Source organism: Falco peregrinus, chromosome 4, assembly GCF_023634155.1.
Source record: "Falco peregrinus isolate bFalPer1 chromosome 4, bFalPer1.pri, whole genome shotgun sequence".
In the NCBI taxonomy this organism is placed as follows: domain Eukaryota; kingdom Metazoa; phylum Chordata; class Aves; order Falconiformes; family Falconidae; genus Falco; species Falco peregrinus.
The window spans coordinates 7,817,136-7,832,968 of NC_073724.1; the positions used below are offsets into that span (position 1 = coordinate 7,817,136).

At 51.1% G+C, this 15,833-nt stretch overlaps 1 protein-coding gene and 2 non-coding genes across 4 annotated transcripts in view; 1 reads left to right on the top strand and 2 right to left on the bottom strand.

Annotated features, from left to right (window-relative positions):
* The first annotated feature begins 1,493 nt into the window (after positions 1-1,493).
* Positions 1,494-1,565, top strand: TRNAP-AGG (transfer RNA proline (anticodon AGG)). The gene has a single exon. It is a non-coding gene; the product is annotated as a tRNA-Pro (tRNA).
* A 441-nt stretch (positions 1,566-2,006) lies between these two features.
* On the bottom strand, positions 2,007-2,078 carry TRNAP-CGG (transfer RNA proline (anticodon CGG)). Its single transcript has one exon. It is a non-coding gene; the product is annotated as a tRNA-Pro (tRNA).
* Positions 2,079-4,230: 2,152 nt separating this feature from the next.
* The window catches only part of RCSD1 (RCSD domain containing 1), a 39,297-nt gene continuing 27,694 nt past the window's right edge, over positions 4,231-15,833 (bottom strand). For both annotated transcript variants that reach the window (XM_055802181.1, XM_027784650.2), the window contains 6 exons: positions 14,215-14,322; positions 11,609-11,698; positions 10,202-10,273; positions 8,674-8,877; positions 7,163-7,805; positions 4,231-6,326 (listed from right to left, as the gene is read on the bottom strand). In XM_055802181.1, the coding sequence (XP_055658156.1) occupies positions 7,176-7,805; positions 8,674-8,877; positions 10,202-10,273; positions 11,609-11,698; positions 14,215-14,322 (1,104 nt within the window). In that variant the 3' untranslated portion in view covers positions 4,231-6,326; positions 7,163-7,175. The remainder of the gene's footprint in view (positions 6,327-7,162; positions 7,806-8,673; positions 8,878-10,201; positions 10,274-11,608; positions 11,699-14,214; positions 14,323-15,833) is intronic.

Genomic DNA, 15,833 nt, shown 5'->3' on the forward strand with positions numbered 1-15,833 from the left:
ACGGATTTCACATTTTTAATGGTTTTGATTATTTTCTATTTAGCCTGCCTGTCTGAACCTCCTAGGAGAAATGTACAGTAGACACTGTTTAATGTGCAGAGATACACATTCCTGCAGAAAACACCCCACCAGACTCGCTCGTTTAGAAACAGTAAGAGAAGAACATGAGGGACAAAGGAAAACCAGGCTGTTTGTAAAAAGAACTACTGGGTGTCTATTGCATTACTTTTTCCTCTACAAGCTGGGAGAAATTGTGACTGGCAAACAGTGCTGCATTCATCTTCACTCTGGTTAGACACAAATGCAGTGCTGCTTTCAAAACTCAGAGCGGGCAGCAGCACGGTAGTTGCATATGGTGCTTGAAAAGTTTGGTAATTATTTTTCCATAACTCGATTAAGAAGAATGTCTTGGATCGCTCACTGTGCAAGCGTACGCTTTCCTCGGGAAACGGAACAGAACCTTGTAACGGAAAAAGGTGCTAAGAATGAGCTATTCCAGTGCTGAACCGATGCTAAGGAACGACTGGAGCCACAAGTATTCTTGATATCCGTGATATATTAAAAAGCCCATACAATGAAAGCTATTATTTTTCCTGCCTCTCCCTTGTACCCTTCCTCCCAGTTTCTTGCAATATGGGCAAAGTAAGTTTAGCAATGTTATTCTACGGGCACAAGAGGCAAGGCAGCACTGACCTCTCGCCTGACCAGCACTGTTGAGTGGGACGTACAGAGGTCGCATAAAACCTTCCCCTGTCAGGCAGGAACCGAACGCCACGGCAGCTCCGAATGACAGAATTCAGCCGTGAATTTGCCTCCTTTGGAAGGGGTCCGTGGTCGGCCTGCTGAGGCTGATGGCTCGGCCTACACCCAGCGGCACGCAGGGGCGGCGGGGTTCCCCCAGCCCTCGGAAGGCACCCGGGGAGCCAGGCCCGGCGCAGCAGCGGTGCGCGGGCCCCATCAGCACCGCGGAACGCAGCGCCCCGCAGACGGCTGCGAGCTGTCCCGACACGGCCGCGGCGGAGGGTCGCCGTCAGCCCTGCCCCACCCCCCCTCGGTGGGCTGCTGGCCACAGCGGCCCGCTTGCCGGCCACACGGGGCAGGCGCTGAGGCGGCCGAGCCCACCCCTCACGGGCAGCCGTGCCGGCCCGCGCTGAGGTAAAGCGGCGGGAGCTGCGGCCTCCGCTGCCCGCGAGGAGCCAGATCACGGCGCGGCGCCCGCCCGCCGGCGCTCGGCTGCCACCAAGCCCGTGTGCCCCTCGCCTTCGCCGACGGGGCTTCTCGCCCGTCTCTGTTACGAGCTCCTAGGCATGGGCTGTAGTAGAAGACACAGCGCACAGGCCTGTCCCCGTCCCAGCCGGCGGCCCGCACCGCCTCCGCCTGCGGGCAGCCCCCGGGGCTGGGCCGGTGAGAACCGGCGTCAACTGCGGCTGGGCCGGGCCGGGCGGCGCCACCGGAGCGTTCCTCTGCAAAGGAGAGAAACACCCTCATATGGCGGCTCGTTGGTCTAGGGGTATGATTCTCGCTTAGGGTGCGAGAGGTCCCGGGTTCAAATCCCGGACGAGCCCAACTTTTTTTTTTTACCGGGTTTTTTTTTTTTTTGCCCCTCGCAACAGCCTTAATCCTTCCCCGCCCCGCTCGGCCAGCGCCGCGCTCCCCGGGCACGCAGCGGAGGCTCCCGCAAGCAGCGAAGGGACGCGGGCAGGACGTATCATGAGACACGCTCCTTTGTAACGCGCGGAAGAAGCGCTGGTAACCCACACGGCAGGGCTCACCCTCCCGCCGTGCGCCCCCACTTCACCCCGCCCGCCGCGCCGCTGCCCCGGCCTCTCCCCGGCCCCCGCAACCCCACTGTCGCGCCGCCCAGCACGGCGCTGCCCCTCGGCCCCGGCCCCTTCCCCCCAGCCCACACTCCCGCTGCGGGCGGGCCCGCGGCGCCCAGGCACAAAAGCGCAGGCGGGCACCGCGGCGGCAAAACGGAAGGCGCTGCCGCGCCCCCTTCTCTCAGCGGGCTCGTCCGGGATTTGAACCCGGGACCTCTCGCACCCGAAGCGAGAATCATACCCCTAGACCAACGAGCCGCTCTCCCTTGCCTACTCCCCAGCATACTATTTCATTCACTTCCCGCCTCCTCCCGCCCAGCGCTACCCAGCCCCCGCTGGCGCCTTCGTAGATCTGCCCTCCCCCCCACCAGACTCCCAATGGTTCCGCCCACCGCTTCGGAAGACACCATTCTTCTCCCTTACTGCGGAGGCTGATGCTGTTTCTCCTGCCTCTCCGCCCCCCCTCCGCCCGCGCCAGGGCAACCCGTGGCATCGCCCTTCCCCCGACCCCTACGGCTCCGCTTGGTAGAGACGATTCCGAGTGCCGGGGTGGGGGGTGGGGGTGGCGGGCCTCGTGGCGCCCCCCGCGCAGATACCGCTCCTGCGCTCTTCCGAGGGGCGGAGGAACGCCCCCCCTCCCGTCCCGGGCTCGTGCGGGCCGCGCGTGCCGGGCAGGCACGGCCCCGGGGCTCGAAGCCGGGCGCGCTCATTCTCAGCGGATGGGCAGGGGGGAATGCGGGACACACAGACACACGCACACACGTACACCACCACCCCGCACCCCCCCAACAGCTTTGGTTTCTCCCGGCCGCGCTGTGCGGAGCCATGAGGCGCTGCCGCCCCGCTGAGGTGTGCGGGGCCCTGCGGGGTCGGGGAGGGGGGCTACACACCTATGGACGTGTGCCAGTGCCTCGGGGTCCTCTCCTGGCAGCCCCCCGAGCGGGTGAGGTGAGGGCCTGTGGGGCGGCCGGGCCTGTGGCAGGCAGGCCGTGGTCCCCTTCCAGCCAGTGGCCCCGCGAGTGGCCGTCGGGGGCCGCCAACGGCTGCAGGGGAAGGGGCCTAACACAGCAAAGGGCCTCGGGCTCGGGGAGAAGTGCCTCGGTCTGGGGAGTGTTTGTCGAGCTGGGGCCCAGAGGCGCCAGTGGCATTGCCTTCCTTCTCTGAAGCTGCGGCTCTGCCTCCTGCTTTGTCCCTGCTGTGCGATATCCTGCTAGTGCCCACTGTCACCCTCAAGGGTCCCCCTCGTGTTTCCACACCTCTGTACCGGCTTCCCTGGCATCCCAGATCTTAAAAACCCCTGTTCTACCAGTAATAGCTCTCAGTCCTTACCCATCTAACACTCCTGTGGCTCATACAGTGTAAACATAGTCCAATCCAAAAACAACCATAAAAACAACATCCCGACCAAACACAACAGCAGCAGTCTCCTCGCCCGCCCCCCCCAATTTAAAGGTCTTCTAGCCTTGAAGTTTGTGCTTTTACTTTTTTTTTTTTTTTTTTAATTTTTCACGCACCAGCCACACCAAAGGAACTGCATAAATTACATCAGATTTTTCTTGCTGAGGGCATTTCCCTGTTCGACCATTATTGCTTTTACACCTGACCTTACACACCCCAAATAACCAATGTGCAGATGTAAATGGGTGTGAATAAGTGCCCCCACCCTATACACCCAGCCAAGCTGTGATTTACGTTTCAGTCAAAACTTTTTGACTCTGTATGCCTTATGGATACAAGACCACGCTGCCCAAGCCAATGTTTTGTGATAGTATGGATGGGGTCAGGATACACCCCCACATGTTTTCTCTGCTTTTGCAGTGTCACGATGCTAATGCTGGCCAAAGACTTTTCTAAAATCTCCTCTCACTTGGCCTGCTAACGGGGCAAGGTTTGTGTGCCCCTGAGCAAGCATCGCCCTGAGAGGGATGTGTGCACGCCTTCAGCTTTTTTTCCTGCAACTTGTAAAGCCACCAAGGGCAAAGATGGTGATGCAACTTCTGGCACAGAAAATCTCTAAACTGTTGATTGCCGGAAGCTGGGAAATCTCACAGGAAGGATCACTGTGTGTTGCCTTGGATTTTTACGCTTCCCCTGAGAAAGGATGCTGTTGGAGAAATGGCACTAGGCTAGATGGCTTTGCTTTCTTCTGTTCCTAGATACCTGATACCTGCAGGGCTGCGGCAGAGTGTAGCTGTCTCCAGTGCCACTGCTTGCCCCCAAGAACACGTTTCTTTGTTGATTAAGCACATCAGTTACTGCTGTTCCCAAACAGTAAAAAATATCACAAATTAAAATTGAATGTTAAACTGTTCCAATGGCAGCGGAAATCCCACCTCGATTTTGCCTGCTGCTACCAGCTTTCTCCATCCTTCCTCAGGCTCCTTCATCTCCCCAGGAGGAAACACACAGATTTTAGTTTGGTTTGGTTTTATTCCGCCATTTATTTCTTCTGCTTCTCCCTTGGATTTCCATTCCCTTGCTTGGGACACACATACTCATTCTCTAAACAGGCACACATATATCTATATATACAGTAAGGCACAATCACTCACATCCAGATGGGACAATGAAGAAGAAACAGGGTACAGTGAATGATTGCAGCCTGCCCTGGAATACAAGCTCTAACAAACAGATTAAAATGGATTCAAAGGCAACAATGCTCCACAACATGGCTCAAAAGGATGTGGGGGTTGTGTTTGCCAACAAGCCCATGCTACGCAGGAAGGTCAGCACCGCTGGCTCTCAGCAACTGACACCTCGGTGCTCTCACCCGGGAGAAAGAAAGGCAGGGCACAGAGCCGCTTCTTTCCTCGCCATTTTAGAGCTGGTGAACAGAAAGGGGATATCCCTTAAAACCATCAGGTCTGTAACACTGCTGTGTTGCGAAGTCCACTCAAGGACAGGTGTGGGCTGTGTTGTGTAAAATGCTTGTGCCTCACCAGACAGACAGGGACAACCTGAGCCTCCGACTCTTCTCAGCCGAACATGTGCCAGGAGGAGCTCTGTGATGGGTGAAGAGGAGCTGGCTGGTTCCGCCACTGGTCTCTGTAGCTGCGTCTGTGTTGCTGGGTGCTAGGTGGCTGGCAGCAGGTTCAGGCACTGGCCCCTGACCGTTCACAGCACCTAACAGCTAGCTGATGCCTTGGCTCTGCTTTTGACAAGACTGGCTCACTGTCTCCAGCGAGCCCAGACTTGTCCACAGCTCCATGACACACTGTGGACATGAGCCCCATGGGCTTGAGCCAGAGCAGCTTTTCCAGAGTTGCAGATAGAGCTTCAAGCACTACTGTCAGGAAACTGGTCAGAAGAGGGTCTGTTATCTTTCCCCAGATAACTTGTTAGGAGCAACAAATACTTTCCAGGTGTAAAAACTTTTTTTTGGCTTAGCTAGACCCATGACTTAACTGGTACCCCATGAGTGAATGCAAATCTAGTACAATGCCTGAGTACTTAGGGGGGGACTGGCTATTTGACCTTCACCAATTCATATTCAGTCAGGCCCTACGACTGGGAACTCAGCCATCTAAGACCTCTTCTTTGACCTACATAAAATTAATTTGACCTACATAAAATTAATCGACTGTTTCCAGTAAGCTAGGATGCCTTCTATCATGAGTAGCACTCAGTGGCCACTCACTGAAAGTTTCAAAAAAGAATCAAAAGATTGGATAGGGTCTGGAAATGAGACAGACTGATGGACAGGTGGGCCTTCTAAATCTGGACCAGAGCTCACACCTCGATAAGAAAACTTGCCCGGCTGGCCTACGCAACACACCTTTTCTGTGCATCAAATCTGTTGGTTGTTACTTTCCACCAGCACTAAAAACACCCCAAAGTTGAAGCCCACAGAAAAATTTCTTACCATGGCTGGCTGTTTCACAGATCGCTTTGAAGTATTTGAAGAATAATTCAAAGGGATTTTATGCTTTATGAACAATATCCTAAGAGTTTTCTCCATGTTCAAGGTTCACATTGTCTGCTACACAGCATATATGGAGAAAACATATGTTTTCCTACTGTTAAAACATTATTTACTGAAATTTGAAAACCCAAAATTTTTCAAAAGAAGCTATCAAAAAGGCACCATACATGTATGTATGTAAGTGATTAACTTCATCTAAGACCAATGCAGGGGAGAAGAAAAAGACATTTTGGAGCAGGATGAAGGAGCAGAGGGACCAGGAGTGATGGTGGCTGTTGACCCCAGGACAGCGTGTATCAGGTCTCTCAGCCGCGAATATCACCAAGGAACATCAGCCAACACCTCAGTTTTGAACTCTGAAGCGACTGCAAGCCAGTCTCTTGTTCCAACTGTCCCAAAGTATGATGGTGCAAAGCAGAGAGCCAGCAAGCAGCCACTCAGCTCCGGTATGCATCTGGACCTCGGGGGACATCCGTATTCTGCTCCTCTCCAGCCACTGAAGGTTTTCCAGTAGCTTCCACCTTGATTGAGTTAGATAGCTCCTATTCACATGTTAAGTCTCCTGTGCCCTGATTGGGTGTATCCTTTTGAGAGGGGAAAAGTAAGGAAATTGTGAAAAATAATCATGGCTTTAAGTAGATACAGTACTGGGGGCTCCGTGACCTGGGAGTACTGCGGTAGTTTCCGTACCAGGAGGCAAACGCCAGGTGCAGCCTGAGCCCCAGCCCGCCACCTTCAGTCGCTCCTTGCCAAACCAAGGAGGCATTTGAAGAGAGGACAGGTGGTTGAGGTGGAATGAGATATTTCCTCAGGCATCTGTGGCTACGTTATCGGTGGTTAGAGAACACATAAGAAGCTACATGGAACAAACCCCTGCTTTAGCCAGTAGAAATTCTCTTTTATTCCAAGCGGCAGAGGCCTGTGTTTGCCTGCTTCCAGAGCTGATCATGAAACTGGTAAATGTGCAAACACTATTTTTGCTGGCAAAGCTAACAAGCTATAAACACACATATATAGAAAGAATATATATTTATGCATGTATATACACAAAGTGTGCACACATACACATGTAAGGAGGTATCCTGAGATAGTATATACATGGTTACCGCTGGGGAAAAGTCTTTTCAAATGGCTTTCAAAACAGCAATCAAGCAGGGTGCCTGGTCAGCAAAGCTTCTCTGTTTTACTGAACCCAGAATCAGCTTTGCTGCTTCTCCATCCTCTCTCTCTGTACCACCACCCAGGAGGGCTGGTTGTTTTACATACCCTGCCTTGCAGCCTCTGCAGGCCTCACATTTGATACTTCTGCGGTGTGGGAAGCAGCAAAAAATGTTGGTGTGCTCTGTCACAGTTGCCATTTTCATTAATAAACAAAACCTTCTGGTATTTTAGGAGCCATTATCATGCCGACCCAGCTTACCTGTGCGTCACAGTTACACTGTGCCCTTCTCCGGCCTGCCTGACGATGAAGGCTCATTGACAGTCTCTAAGCCTACTGCGTCCTGCAGCGGTTCAGGGGCCAGTGGTGTTTCTTCAGTGTTTGACATTCCCTCTGCATCTGTGCTCTCAGTGGTCTCCTTTGCTTCTGCATCAGCTTCTTCCTTCTCCTTGTCCCCCTTTTCCTGTTCACAAGCACTGCCTGGCTGCTCTTCTCCCTGGGGACCCTCACACACCTTCTCCTTGTTTCCAGAGGGAGGCTGGAGAGAGTTCTCCTCCCCTGGGGCACCACAACATCCTTCCTCCTCCTTTGTCTCTGCTGCGTTACTCTTGCAAGGAGTCATTTCATCTGCCTGTTTTTCTCCTTTTTCTTCATCTTCTGATCTGCTGGATCCTCTCCTTGATGGGGGCTTCTCATCAGACCCTGTCTGGTTTTTTTGCTCTTTACTCCCTGTTCCTGCCTCTGTCTTGCCCTTGGGCCCAAACACCTCATCCCCATCTTCCTTGGCACCGTTTTCTGGAGAGGAGATGTTGACCCCTAAATCTTCCCCATCTCCGTACTCCGACAGAGATCTTCGGAACTTCCTGGATGGAGGCCTGCGCTTTATCGAGCCCCGCGTCCGCACCTTGGAGACAGGAAAAGCAGACATTGAAGCAGTCAAGAAAGCGGTACTGGAAAGCAGGAAAGCACAACAGAGGAAAATACCATGGGAAACTTGATTGCTACCCAGGTGGCCTCACTTATCCTGCTCTGCCACTGAAAGGTAAGGAGAAGAGTGCTCCCTGCCACTGAGAGACTACTTTATAGGACAAGCAACTCTGTATATGTGTGCCTTCTTTCCTTCTGTAAAGATGGTGCCAGAGATTATCGTCCCAATTTAAACTGTTGCTCCTTGGCCAGGTTAGACCCTAAACCCAAGGATGCTGCATTCATTTCACAAATGCTCCTGACTGGATGTCTCAGCCTTTCCTACTCTTGGCCATTTGGAGGTTGAGGAAGGAGTCTGCACTCCAGCTGATGATGGTGAATGCAGATTACAGCTCCCCACTGAAGCGCTGAGCACTCCGTGGGGACATCTGCCAAACATTCATGCTCTGCAGGGCTCCCTAAACTGCCCCTCAGCCACCTTTGACGTTTGCTGGCACAGGGCACCACCTCCACACAGCGCTCCTTGCCCAGGTACCAGCCACCCTGTTACTGCTGAGCTGAAGTGACTGGGTCCTGCCACTTCATGCCTTCCCTTTACCCACTGGGCCAGGAAGGCTGCTGGAGCTGCTGGAGCACAAAGCTCCACATGCAGGTGGGCAGAGAGGAGACTCCACAGAGCTACACTGAAAGGCTGTTTCAAACCCAACGCGTAGATCTCCTCCCTTGGCCACAAGTACACACTATTATGGCAGGGCTGAGGGCTACAGCCTCCTCTTCCTCTTCATCTCCACCCGAGAAGCAAGCCTTTTCATGCTGTAATGGAGAGATCCCAGCACGTACCCTACCTTGTTGTAGCATTGCAGCTGAGTGCCTTCTGGGGGTTGATCGAAACTGACTGGCGTCTCGTTGGCTTCAGCAGGCTGGGACTGAATCCCCGGGCTGCTGGGTGTTGAGGGAGGGGTGCTGAACGGAGAAACCAGGGGTTTCAGACCAGGGCTTTTGGGAGATGCTCCCGGCAGCAGAGCAGCTGGAGCAAAAGCCAGATTGGCCTGCAAAGAAAAATCCCTGTCACAGGCGTGTGTGACACCAGCGTGTACTACAGGCAGTAACCACATGGAGGAACACTTGCTCTTGCCACGGGAGCAGCCACATCTCAGCTGTCACAACCCACATACCTTCTGGTTATGGGTCTCTCCTGGTGACACTGTCAACAAACAAGTCCGGGCAGAGAAGTTATGACTGCACGTTTGCCCTTCCCCAGTAGCTGGATCTCAAGACATGTCCCTTTGTCATCATGAGGCCTTTTGGGATTTTCCAGTGACCCAGCCAAGCCAGCACAGTCTACAGTGGCTGAGCCACGAGAAAGTCTGAACAACCAGCCAGCAATCACCTTGAGATTTAAACCATCCCTGTGTGTGCCCAAGCGGACCTCGCATTTTCCACCCTGATCTGTGGGTCTTCTGAATGATCTGCACAGTCGGGAGGAGTGAAAAGATGATGGAAAGAAGCAAGCGTGTGATTAACTGTGGCAAAACACTTCCTGCTGGTCTGTCACTAAGAAGCAAATGTCCTTGGGTATATTAAGAGGGACGGTGCTATGAATAGGCTTATGTTGTGTCCGGGCAGCCAGGAGGCATTCAGCTCTGGGGTCGCACGTGCTGCCAGGGGAGGCAGCTGGCAGCGGCAGAGCACTATGTCTACAGGCTATTGAGTGCTGAGCTGCCTCCGTAGCGTAAATCAGGCTCACAAAGAGATACAGAAAGGGCAAGAGGCACTGGGCGTGTTTGCGTGTAACTGGGGGAATCGGGGCGAGGGATGCGCAGAGCTTCTAGGCACATGCAGGAGAGTGCCGGAGCCCGGAGCACACTGCCCGCTGCCAGGACCATAGCTGTGCTCAAGGCCAGCTCCCTGGCAGGGTGCAGGTGACAGTTTGATTTAGGCTGCCGTGAAGAAAGAGCTGGAACAAGTCTCAGCCAAGGTTTCTCTCACTTTCTCTTGCAAACTGCATTTAAACTGAGGCTTCTGCCGCTGCTGCCTATTTGAGCTGTGGCTGCAGCCGTGCCCCTGTCCAGCCATGTTCCTCCGCAGATCCAGATGATCCCGACCGATACAGTGACCTGCCTATGGATGTGCCTGAGGATCGCTGGACTGTTTCTGACACTGGTTACCATTACCAGACCTGCACTGCCTTCCTTGTTTGTGTATTGTGGGACTGGGCCCTCACTGGTGAGGCCACTGCCCTGCTTACCTAGCTGTCACCCTTGGCTCCTGGATCCCCTTCCCCTGTGGCTGCTCCACAAGAGAAGCAGCTAGGACAAATGCCAATCTGTTTTAATTTGCTGGGGCAGCCGTGTGGGCTCTTCCAGGACCTACCTGCAGCTTTTCAATCATAGGAGAGCTTTTCACCTTGACCTTGGGAATGGGGCATGCATTTGGAGACCGCTTCTGCAAAACAAAATGAAACATGAAAAAGTCACAATGAAGTAGGTGAAAAAGAGGAAATAGAGTGAAGGCAGAAAACGTGGAAGAAGTAAGAACAAAGTGCTAGTAAGGGAGCAAATAAAGCCTCATATAGTGCCTTCACACAAAAGTTTGCTTTCTTCTTTCCTGACCCTGCTCCCCTTTTGTTATCTAGCCATCCTAGGGCTCTACATACATGTATCTTTCCTCTGGGAGAAAAGGTGATTATCTGCTTTCTGGCTCACGTATCTGAGTTAGGCGAGGTGTAATGGCTCAGCTGCTACATGGCCTTCATTAAGGTATCTAACCTATGACACAGACTGTTACTATTTCAGGACCAGGCAGATTAAAATTCTGCCTTTTAAAGGGTACAAGCCTTAACATCAGTAAACATTGTGAACTTTTTGTGATGGGAAAGATTTTCTGCCACCATTTGACTAACAGAGTTAAAGGGTATCCAATTAGTATGGGCCAGAAAGGCCTAAGTGGCCAGAAAGGTAGAGCTATGAAAGGCTGACAACAGTTTGAGAGAGTGACAGCATTGCTTAGAGAAGGGGCACATTGCTTTTTTTCAGGTCCAAAGGAAAAGTAAAGTATCTAAGGTTTTAAAGCTCATGCTCCTTTGTCATGGAGGCGGCAAGAGCTTGTAGCCGTCAGAAAAGGACAAAGAACAACCTCCTTGCTAAGGGCAGGTGACAATGTGAAATTTGGTGGGTAGACCTCGTACCCTGAAACACAGAAGGACAGAAGTGACTAGAAACGTCCTGAGTGTAAACTTTAGTGAGTAGCGGCCAGCTTACTTGGATCAGCTCACTCAAGGGTGCTGTATGGAGGACACCTCAAGACAATATTCTGTGGGTACTGCTGACAAAATCGCTCTTCACTCTGGATTAATTATTCACTTTTTCTGAAGAAGGAAAAATCTCAAGAGCAGAGCCATTATGTCATTATACTCAAACCTCTAGAGCTCATCTGAAGGCAACAGCATGGATGCCTCCTGTGCTAAGTGCTGTTAAAATCTTGTAAATGCCAGCAATTACTGCTTTAAAATGCTTGAAAAGATAGCATCTGGGTGGATCTTCCAGTGCTCTAAGGGTAAAACCAAAAGCAGCAGAAATGGGATGTGTATCCATGCTACAGGAGTAGGTAACAGCACAGAGCTGCCTCCGAGGCAGTACATGCACATGAGCAGTTTGATGCTGCGTGGTAGATGTCTTTTGCTGCACAGCCTGACTTCTCTGATACCTCCAAGCTCATGTCTCAGAAGAGAACAGGTTGCAGAGAGGAGAGACCTTGTCCCCTTATTAAATTGATACTCACTTGCTCATCACTGTTGCTTGTCTCACTTTTGTGGGAATACAACGGAAGGGAGCATGGTGGTTTCCTCCGAGTTGGCTTATGTGGTGGCACCTAAGAGAAGGAAACAACCACCTCAGCAGCAGGAAAATCATTTTTTTTTAAAAAGGAAGTGAAATTCAAGCACAAAAGGGTATGATCTGTAAGTGACCTGCTTGGATAGCAGAGCTCAGCTCGCCTAAATGAGTCATCCAAAGGCAGCACAACAACCAGCATGCTAGGTGTGCTTGTAGCATCTTGAACCTGATCCTCATGTTGGAAAAGCAGTCTGTATCTCTTTCCACAGTGTGGACTGTGACGCTTCAGTCTTTGTGCAAAGGACTCTCTTCTAAGCTGTGGAGGGTGGAGAAGCCTTCCCAGAAGCTTCATCTTGAAAGCATCCTGCTGGAAACCCCCTCACACTGGATAGCTTGTTATTCTCTTTCCTGTATTACCAGGATTTCCTTTCAATAAGCCTTAGCTGCCTACCTGGTTTGGGATTTTCCTATTTTGTTTCTGATATATTTTAGGGGCAAAAAGGGGAATTAAGACTTTTTCAACATGCCCTACAGCCCCATTCATTTCTCTCTAATGAAGAAGAGAGGCTTGCAGAGACAAGTCCTCAGCTGTAACCTTTAATGTGATGAGAAACAGATTCTCCAGGGGAGAAGAAACAAGGCAATTTAACGGCAAAGACACCAGTTCCTTCTGAATGTTGTCAGGCTCTCCTAGTATGAGAGTGCTCACTAGGAAGGAAAAGATGCATAGCACAGCACCTATGGAGTTGCTGCTTCATAACCATTGCTCTGGTCTTGAAGCCAAGCTGTCTCTTGAAGCTGTCTCTATTTTTATGCCAGGGCTGTAGTCTCCTGCCAAGCTGTTAACACACTTTTTATGTGTTAACAGACAAAATATTTGGATAATATTGTGGATCTTGGATAATATCCACAATATAATATTTGGATAATTTTGTTACCTTCTAACAGGCAGGCATGTGAAAAGTTGGATTATGGTGTCTTTGCCTTCTGTAGAGTTGGCTGTCTTGGAGGACCTGTGGACTTGATGTCACTTAACTTCTGGTGGTGCTGCACCCAGCCATGGCAATGCTGCATCTCTAAGCAGCCGAGGGCAGCCCCGCCCTTACCCTTATGTCATGCTAGGAAGCAATAATGTCACGTCTTACTGAAACACCACCCTTTTGCAACCATGAAATGCTGCACTGTGCCACAGTGAATATGTCAGGGGTTCCCTGGCTGATAGGTTCCCCTTTGCTGGTGTGGGTCAAGCAAGGGTTAAAGACCATCCACTCAGCCATTAATCTGAGGCCAGCTTGAGAAAGCCAACGGGGAAGTGACAGATGGCTTGGAGAGAAAAGACAGGAAACTTTGTCCTCTGTCTCTGGAGAAAATGAGTTTCCCCCCACTGTAAGGCCTCTCCACACTGCCTTGGCTGGGGAGCAGCAGAGGACTGCAGATAACACCAGAGAGGTCTGGGAACTTGCTGCCTTCTGTAGGGTAAGGAGCTCAGTGCAATTAAATCCCATACCTTCAAATGAGAAAATGACTGTAATGGGATTGATGGAGTGGTGCACTGGTGACTGGGGGGGGGGGGGGGGGGGGGAGTGTTTGGGAAGAGATTGGTTATTCCCATCCCAGGACTCAGCTGTGGGAATGCTAACCTCTGATAGACAGTGGCCTGCCAGCTGTACAGGACAGAGGTCACCATTGCATTCAGCTGAAGACAGGAGGGGTGACAGAGAGGATTCCTTTAGGCCCAGCCTGGGACATGCAGAAATCAGCTGAGCAGCAGAAGGCAGCAGTTGTTTTAAAGGAGCACCCACTGACTGTAGAGGGCCACCAGTAGACATTACCTCTTCTAAAAAAGTGCATAATGATACAGGGGGCTCTCCTAAAACACCACCCTCTATACATAAACATTCTGACTTTCTTCCTAAGAGAGGTATTCTACTGTTTCGCTTATCTGGTGAAAGACAGCTTGTGAGGTAATGCTTGGCATAGTGGCCTTTCAATAAAATAAAGTTTCAGCATGATAGAGATAGGCACAGAGTCTGAAATGCCATTGTGAAGAGGTAATGAGAGCAAGTAAAAAGACAACTTTCTCTCAGACCAGTACAGAAGGAATTACCTGGAGGAAACCTTCTTTTGTGAACAAGGTGCTGGTGACCTGCCACTGGCTTCTACACTGTGTAATCTGTTGTTTGCTTTCTTTTTTCTGTGGCTCAATATCAGCTATTTTATTACTCATTATTACGCTTTGCCCACAAAATCCAGCCCAGTTAATACATGCATCTCTGTCTGCTACTGTTAGGTATATACATGTCCCCTACCAAGCTTTACAGTGTCTCAGTTACAGTGCCTAGTTGTCCTGAGGTATGGCTCTACCAAAACACTCGACCACAAGCCAGTAATGCATGGAACATGCCATCATAGCTTGCATTGCCCTAGGAGACAATCCTTTGCGAAGGTTCAAAATCAAGGTGGATTCATGCTCAGATGCTCTAACTTCTACGGGCAGAGGCAAGTACTGCATTTCACACTTGATTACCTGCTGGCAGCTGCGGAGTTCCTTACCTCTTTTCCAGTGATATTGGCTGCTTGCTCTTTGAATTTCCCTGCTAGCTGAGCCACTGAGGGTGATGCCGACTTGTCCACCTCTGAATTGGTCTCTGCTGGCCTGTTCTGACAAATTGGGAGCAACAAGTTATGAGCAAAGGCTGCAAAAAGCAAGCAGGCTAGAGAGAAGCCTGCATATGTGTTATAAAGTTCAAGAGTAAGCAGGGACTTAAAGCAGAGTTTCTCACATCTGGCATCAATCATCCAGTCTTAAGAGCAAGAGGTTTGCGAAGACAGGACCTAGCAGCATTTGCAAATATCCCAGAAAACCAGTAATTCATGCAGGGCCTTTCAGCTCCAGCTGAAGGGCCTACACTCCATGTTTTTCTCTGGAAGAAAACTAAGTATTTCAAGCCAAGTGTCTGTTCCCTATCTTTTCCTCGCAGTGAGCAGATGGAACAGGGCAGTAAAGGACGTTCCCATGCACCTTCTCAGCCCTCCCATCCCTTTTTTACTGCCCTGATCACACGCACCCTTCCTTTTCCAGCGATTCTGCTGTGAGAAGCCGTTCCCTGTCCTTGCAGCAAGCCAGCATCTGCTTGGGGATGTCCCTATGCTGTTCGGCTTTTTTGGCATTGAAATACTCAGGCAGTTGTGGGGGAGGGAGGAAATACCAGGGCTGAGAGAAGCTTCCCCTCCCCTGGGTCAACAGCAGGCTGAGAAGCAGGAGGCTCGCTGGAGACTGGATGGTGCGGCTCTTCCCACAGCACACAGCCCTAGTGCCATCCCACATTTCCCTTGTTTTCTTCGCTATGTGTGTATCAAGCAATACGAGTAGAAAGCCTCGAAATCAAAGCTGATGAAAGGAAACCTTTGTTCTTCATCTCTAGTATCTGATGCCAGGGAAAACCGAACCAGAGGAACTGAGAACAACTAACCAACAATCCTTGTTTTGTTAGAGGTGGAGACCTCAAAACAACAAACCAGGCTACAAACCATCAAGGAACCTCACACCTCCTCTCCCTGCACCACTGCCACGAACACATGACCACACCTCTCACCTCTCTGCCTCAATACTCTTCTGCTTCTCAGTCAGAAAGTTTCCCCAAAGGCCGTTGATAGAGGAATACATCCCTGTTTCTCCAAAGGCTCCCACAGAATCCTTCCTTCTCTCTTTACGCTGCTCTGCCTGGGAGGGACCTGCTGGCTCGTTAACACAACCACCTCTTCAGCATTGCTGGGAGTGAAAGGCCCGTGTATGGACCATTTCCTTTGGGTCACTGCACTACAGGGGCTGGAGAAATAGCCATGGAAACTTGAAATCAAATTAAAGTAGGAATTTATTTAGACTCCTAGTTTCTAGATTAAAAGCAAATTGAGGAGCTTACATTAAAATCATCTCATCTGCTGCTTGGAGCACTCGCTAGCCTGAAATACCTGGCAGAGAGCAGCACGGCTGAGGCCCATTTGCATTGTTGAAAAGGGCCTTTCTCTTTCTCAGAGAGCTGTAAATAAATGCTCCCAATAAATGCTGTCATCTTTCTCCAAGGCCCACGACCCTCAGTAGATGTCTGCCATTCCCTGTTTCCATGATCCTGACAACATCTTCCCCATTAAACTTCTTGTACGCTTCAGAC